Source organism: Muntiacus reevesi, chromosome 5 (assembly GCF_963930625.1).
Source record: "Muntiacus reevesi chromosome 5, mMunRee1.1, whole genome shotgun sequence".
NCBI classification, from domain to species: Eukaryota; Metazoa; Chordata; class Mammalia; order Artiodactyla; family Cervidae; genus Muntiacus; species Muntiacus reevesi.
The window spans coordinates 78,949,031-78,956,282 of NC_089253.1; the positions used below are offsets into that span (position 1 = coordinate 78,949,031).

The 7,252-nt window shown below is 45.6% G+C and overlaps 1 protein-coding gene and 1 long non-coding RNA gene across 9 annotated transcripts in view; one reads left to right on the top strand and one right to left on the bottom strand.

Annotated features, from left to right (window-relative positions):
• The window catches only part of EFCAB2 (EF-hand calcium binding domain 2), a 132,994-nt gene extending 127,266 nt beyond the window's left edge, over nucleotides 1-5,728 (bottom strand). For 4 of the 8 annotated variants that reach the window (XM_065935593.1, XM_065935590.1, XM_065935595.1 and 1 more), the window contains exon 1: nucleotides 856-995. In XM_065935593.1, the coding sequence (XP_065791665.1) occupies nucleotides 856-886 (31 nt within the window). In that variant the 5' untranslated portion in view covers nucleotides 887-995. Of the gene's footprint in view, nucleotides 1-855; nucleotides 996-5,486 lie in introns of those variants that run through there. The other 4 variants (XM_065935587.1, XM_065935588.1, XM_065935591.1 and 1 more) reach the window with 3 other exon arrangements.
• On the top strand, nucleotides 697-2,875 carry LOC136168306 (uncharacterized). The gene is made up of 2 exons (XR_010663294.1): nucleotides 697-931; nucleotides 1,330-2,875. It is a non-coding gene; the product is annotated as an uncharacterized lncRNA (long non-coding RNA).
• Nucleotides 5,729-7,252: the final 1,524 nt, after the last annotated feature.

Below are 7,252 nucleotides of genomic sequence, written 5' to 3' on the forward strand. Positions count from 1 at the left end.
GTCTTACAAATAAACATGGATAAGCGGGTTTTCTTTTCGCTAATCATGAAAACCTATCAATGCCTCCCACCCGGCGACCGGAGGCCCAGTCCCGCCTCTGCCGCCGCGATCGCGCTGGGCCGTCTGGTGCCGCCGCAGAGACCAGGCCTGCGCACCGAGCTCTACGCGTTCCCTCTGGAGTCTGCTCTTTCATCTTTATTAAAGTTTTTTGTGTTTTGTCTTGTTTTTCGCTTAAGACAAGACACCAGGCGGGTGGCGCGCGCACTTCGGATCCTGGAGGCGCGGACACAGCCGCGGTGACCTCGAGGCCGTCCTCCCACGTCCCCGCTACGAAGGCAAAATGGTGGCCGCAAACGCCAGCCTTCTGGGCCGGGCGGGGTTTCAGCGCAGCCGGGGAGGAGCACGGCAGACGCCCACAGCCTGATCCGTCCTCACCCAGGCCGCCCCGGGAGCCCAGAGGCTGAGTAGCTGCCGGCGTGGCGCCTGCGGCGACGAGAGCCCAAGCTCGGGCTTCGAGGCGGTGTCCTCGAGACCGTGAACAAGGACGCCATTATGGGGCTCCAGGCCGGAGCCTCGGTCGCAACCCGAGCTGGAAGCGAGGCTCGGACTCCGAAGGCGGGACGACGGGAGGGGGGGGGGGGGGCGGGATGAAGACCGGGGAGGCGGGGCGAGGGAGGCAGGAACCGGGGAGGGGGGCCTCCGCTGCAGGGCGGGCAGCGGGGCCTGGCTGGGTCAGCCTTCTCCCTGAGGGTGGGGATCCAGGGGTAGGGGGTCCCACTCTGTCCGAAGCTCCCCGGTACCAACCGCCCGGGGTCGCGGCGGGCGGCGAGGGCTGCGCTCCGCCGTGCCTCTTACCTGTGCCGTCCCTGTCTCTGTCGTCCGCCATCTTGTTGCGGCGCCGTCGCCGGGGAGAGGCCTGTCGCTAAGCTAGGTCGCGGCGTCCTGACCCCCTCCAGCCCCGCGGCGAGTCGGCCCTGGAGGATGGGAGGCTCCGAATCCTGAGGGAGGGAGACCCTGGGGCGGGGGCGGGGGGAAGGAACGCTCCGAGCGCACGCGCCCCCCGCTCCAGCCAGAACCCTGTGGCGCTCGGAAGCCCGGATCTGCGCCCGCGCCCCTTTTAGCCGCGTCGGTGGCTTCAGCCTATTCTGCCCAGTACCGAGCCCTGAACCCTGATTTTTCTAGTATAGAGGAAGCATTTATTTAATAATAAAGTTCGGAACCCCTCCTTTCCCATGTTTCTGATCCATTTGGGGACACACTGCTCTCCTCGTCTCCAGGGGGACGTTAGGATGAGGCGTTGCTCGACTTTTTTTTTTTTTTTTACTGCAGATTTTAAAACACAGCTGGAGAGCTGGTGCAGAGCTCGACTCCGGAGGGCTGACAGAAGCAAGCCGCAGTGCCGCCGCCTCCCCTTCCCGTCCGGTCCTGCCCCACCTCCGGCCCGCGTTTTCGCCAGTCCAGTGCTCGCCGCCCGCTCCCAGAGACCGGGACGGCGCGGCGGGCGAGCGCTGCAGCTGGGACGGAAAACTGGGCTGGCGGGGAGGAAACCAGAGGGCCATTAGAGTGTTACTGCTGGAGCTGAATCGCTGTTGAAAAACATGTTGTAAAATCGGCGCAAACATTGCGTCGTCAAGGCTGCGATTCCTCATACAAAATAGAGGTTCTCATAGCAACAAAGACGTGCCTGTATTGTGCCCACTGTTACGTACATGAAGATGTTCCTACTTGTGAAATTTGACAAGATGTCCAGCTAAAATTACCGAGGGAAAGTTTTACATCTCGCTTTTCTGAAATTTGGAAGCTGTAACATGTTAAATGTTGGTCTCATTTTAAGGACAAGTTCACTAGAATATTTTCTTTTAAAAATGATTTTTGAATAATATGCCTAATGGTGTGGTTCGAGCGAATATATATATTTTTAAAACTAGTTTTAGATGGTTTTTTAGTCCATGGGCGTACTAAGCAGCTTCAGTAGTTTGACCGTTTGCGACCTCCATGGACTATACCCCGCCAGGCCCCTCTGTCTGTGAGATTCTCCAGGCAAGAATACTGGAGTGGGTTGCCATTTCCTTCTCAGGATATCTTCCTGACCCAGGGATCCAACCCTGGGTCCCACGTTGGAGGCAGATCCTTTACTGTCTGAGCCAGGAGGGAAGCCCTTTTAATGCATGTGTATATTAATTTAAATGACTTAATTTTATGTAAAGATCATTTATAAACTTAACTGTAAATATTAAGAGGCCTTCAAAATATAAGGTATTTAATGATTTGATTAGCTGAGTGTTTATATTCTTTTTATTCTGGTTCTATAATCCCTCAGTAAACCCTAAAGAAAACTAATGTTCTTTATTAAAATAAGTATTTTTTCTGTAGAAGATACTCCTGTGGTGCTCCAATCAGCATTCTCTTTGAAATTGACTACAAACAGTTGAATCCTCACAAAATTACTCAGAAGATAGATATTTATATAAAATGAATATAATCATGAACAATAATTTCTTAATGCCAAAAAGTAAAGTAATCATTAGCACAGACTTCCCTGGTGTCTCAGTGGTAAAGAATCCACCTGCCAGTGCCGGAGATGTGAATTCAATCCCTGGGTTGGAAAGATCCCCTGGAGAAGGAAATGGCAACCCACTCCAATAATTCTTGCCTGGGAAATCCCTTGGACAGAGGAACCTGGTGGGCTAGAGTTCAGTGGATTCACGAGAGTTAGTTGTGACTTAATGACTGAACAACAACGCATGATTAGCACTCATGTATATTTACATGTCATGATCATTATGGTCTAGTTATTTGTTTTTTCAAGACCCTCTATTCATGTAAGTGATGAAGCCCTTTAAATAAATGTGGGAAACCCCAGCTTTAGTCTTCATGCTCACTACTCACTTTACCTTCTCCTGTGCTGCTTTCAGTTTCCTTTTTCTGGACTGCCTTTCCCTCCTCTCTCGGCTCTAACATTCACCCTCCCACAGACACATATTTGTCCCCTCCCTGTTGTCACTGACCTCCTTGAAGGTCATGTGCTCCCTGACGCTTTCGGTGTCAAACCCTTCTTCTGAGTGTTGACCCTCACAAGGACTTCGCTGTAGCTCAAACGGTAAAGAACCTACCTGCAGTGCAGAAGACCTGGGTCGGGAGGTTCCTCTGGAGAAGGCAATGGCAATTCACTCCAGTATTCTTGCCTGGAGAATTCTGGAATTGGAGAATTCCATGAACAGAGAAGCCTGGCGGGCTACATCACGGTCTGTGAGGCCGCAAAGAGTCAGACTCAACTGAGCAACTAACACACAGACACACAGACCCTCACGTTGATTTACAGCGATTCTACTTGTTTCCACCTACCAAACTGTAAGCTCTTGAGGACAGGAATTATTTCATTTGTCCATATATCTCCATTTCCTGGAACAGCTTTTCATGTTTATGTCTAAAATAATGTGCATTTCTAGGGCTTTCCTGGTGGTCCAGTGGTTGAGCATCCACCTCCCAGTAGATTCGATCCCTGGTCCAGGAAGATTTCACCTGACATCAGGCAAATAGTCATGTATGCCACAACTAGAGAGTAGCTCCCGCTCACTGCAACTAGAGAAAACCCACATGCAACAGCAAAGACCTAGCACAGCTGAAAATAAAGATATTTAAAATATAAAATGTGTGATCTCTATCAAACTTGAAAAAATAATGTGCAAAAATTAGGACAGAATTTAGTCTTCTCAATGACATTGATAGGAAAAGCTTTTTATTTTTTAGATTATTTCAAGTCACATTAACCTCTAATTCTCAACTCCTACAGCATACTTAAGATAACACTCTAAATTTGGATGAGTAAAAAATATTTATGTTAGTTAACCCCTCTACCCAATTAGATTTGAAGATGGATCCTAATACATACACCTTTTGTATCCCCACAGTACTTATCCCAATTTGGAACACATACTAGGAGCTTAATGTGTACTTTTCAGTTGACTAGTTAGACATAAAAGTCTGTTATTATTCTGAAAAACTTTCCACAAAATGAAAAAAAAAAAAGGTTATCCAAGTGACAAAAGTCCACTATGCCAATGAGTGGGGCCAGAGGGATATGTATAGATTATGTCTTTTTGCATTATTGAATTTATAGTGTGACAAATTTGTTCACACAGGCATGAGTTCTGTGCCCATGAGGGACTCGGAAAATGTTTCTTCCGAATACAATTGATTCAGTTACCTAAGATGTGGTTAAAGTGAAAGGTTAGTGGTATGAATAATGCAAAATGATAGTAAAAAAATCTTTGCAGCACTGTTACTCTCCTAGGATGGGGATCATTGACATCCCCTTGGACTAGGAATAATTTTTTTTTAAACCAAATTTTCCTTAGCCCTTGCCCTGTACTGAAATGATTCTAGGCAAGGCATGTAATCTCTTTAAAACCTAGTTAACTTAGGAAAATGGAGATAGCAACATCCAAGCTCCTCATCTTAGAGTTTTCATAAGACTCAAATAGATGTAACTGAAAGCTTTGAATATTTTAGCGAACGTGTAAAGAATCCCCACTTTCATATAGGAAGAAGTACTTAGGGGGTCAAACCCCAACTTCTCTCTCAAGATTCAGCTTCCACTTGGAGAGTTTGCTTTTCCAGGTCTTCAACAGGAGGTTGACTCCACGTCTTACACAGATGACAGAATTTCATGTTAAGTTTGTGGCCCCTTCCTGATTTCCACCTTGGATTTTTAATTCTTATCAAGCATGAGTGGCTTTAAGGATATCTAGATTCTTTGGGCTCTAGACCCAGGAAAATGAGAGGGAGGTTGTTACTTCTCAGATCTAATTCCAGTTTTCTAATGGAAGATATATCTTTCATCCTTCTCTGGATGATTAATATCAAGAATGTCCAGCCCTTCGAGAAAGACACTGCTCCTAACCTACCCCAACCCGTAAGGGGAGTAGCCTTACTCTGTGATCTCAAAAGGAAACATCACAATACGATAGAATAAGGGTACAGTTTTCTTACAGTTAAAATAATAAAAACAACTCTAAATACTTTGTACATATTATCTCTTTTAATCCTTCTGAGGCTGATAGTATCTCTGTTTCACAGATAAAAGAAGTACATGTTCATGTTAATGGCCTGTTAAAGGTCTCGCAGCTGGTTGGTAAGAGAGCTGGCAAGGAGTCTAGTTCTGATTTCAGAGCCACTGTGCTTCTCTATAAATGTAAGATACCATTGTTATATTCTATTTAGTAACCTGAATATTTAGAGAAGAATGTTAAGGGCAAAAATCCTGGACAGAATTAGTCACCTTCCTCACCCTTTTTTTTTTTTTAAACTGCTTCAAAACATCAACCAAAGCAACTGGCAGAGACCCTTAGGGACTTGAAAGGAACCAGATAATGGCATGCATGGTGTCCTTGTCTGGACAAAAAATTAAAGTTAAGGCCTAGCTTTTGGGTGGCAGGAGAGGAGGTGAAACCCACTGTTCTACCACGCCTCAGTGGTCTGCTCACCTTCTTTTCTTTCCTTCCCATCTTCCAGCAGATTGAGGTTTCAGGCCTCTTGGTAATGAGGGAGAATTGTGTTAAATCCTTGGCTCTGGACAAGAGCATTTTCAGTGCCAGAGTTCCTTCAGGCTTTTCAAGGAGACCCAGGGCAGGAAGCTGGAACTGCAGGACTTGTGGGCAACTTGAAAGTAAATCTTACATGAAACCACAACTCTTAAAGCGTTTGGAAAAATAACGGTTCCTGGCGTTGCTTCTCTCAAAAGTGCATGTTTCTTTCTGTTTTCCTTAAGAACGCACATTGACACAACAAGTTACTGTTTAATTCATTGCTTAAGCATTTCCTGTTCTAAGCAGCACTTTTCAGGGACACTCATTGCTAAGCAACTTTTGATGAGTCTCTGGTTCTTTATTCATTGAAAATCAGACCTGAAAGGGGCCCGGTGGTAACTGACCCAGAGACTCAAAAAATGTTCATGATCTTTGATATAACCTCTTTCCTCTTAACTGTGAAAATAGAGGGAAAGTGTAGAATTATATAGGTGATTAACTTTGGAATAATGGTTTTTAGTTCCAGCTTCAAAAGTAGATCTTTGAACTTAACTTTCATTTTTTATCGTATTTAGTTTAGGAGACAGAACTGTATGGAAGAGTTAAGCCTTAGGAGGTAAATGGACCCAGGATTGAACCTCAGTCCACTGCTCATTAGCTATATGAGTTTAGAAATTATTTCTCCTCTGTAACCTTGGTTTCCACATCTCAGGTCTTTGTTGTTGTTCAGTCGCTAAGTTGTGTCCAGTTCTTTTCGACCCCACAGACTGCAGCACGCCAGGCTTCCCTGTCTTTCACCATCTCCCAGAGTTTGCTCAAACTCATGTTCATTGAGTTGATGATGCCTTCCAACCATCTCATCCTCTGTCATCCCCTTCTCCTCCTGCCTTCAATCTTTCCCAGTATTAGGGTCTTTTTCCAATGAGTCAACTCTTCGCATCAGATGGCCTAAATATTGGAGCTTCAACTTCAGCATCAGTCCTTCCAATGAATATTCATTCAGAGTTGATTTCCTTTAGGATTAACTGGTTTGATCTCCTTGCTGTCCAAGGAAATCTCAAGAGTCTTCTTCAACACCACAATTCATGGAGCTAAGGAGATGATTGACCAATTGGGACATGGAGGCCACCTCTGCTTCTCCCTTGACTTCTGGCCTGATTTAATTTCTTTAGACTATGGCCATGCGTCTCTCTTCTGAAACTCGGGCCAATAGTGATAGTAGTTGGAGCACTTCCTATGTTTTAGGAACTATGCCCAATATTTTACACTATCACAGTAACCCTATAAGAAGGATACTGATATAGTTCCCTTTTAAAGATGGGGAAAAAAAACAAAAACCAGAGTTAGGATCCCAAAATTGCTTCTCTGAGAGGAAAAGAGTGGCTTTTCTGCTGCTGAGCCCCAAAGCCTTTCCTGAGATGCTCCCTCAGAATCTTATTCTGAATTTTCTATTTCCTACCTGTATCAGTCCCCTGGGACTTGACTGCTCTCCTGTCCAGCCAATGCAGTGAATAGACACTGAGAAGGGGGCTGGCGCATCCCGATCTCCACCTTCCCTGCCACCCTGGATACGAACATGCAGGCTAAGAGTTTCACTACTGACATATGGAGAAAGAGATAGGATAATAAAGTTGGCAAATGGGGATGTTATCAATGTCCTGGAAACTTAGAAAAATTTTGCAGACCTGGTTCCTGATTCATAAAGCTCTTGATGCTCTCTGAAA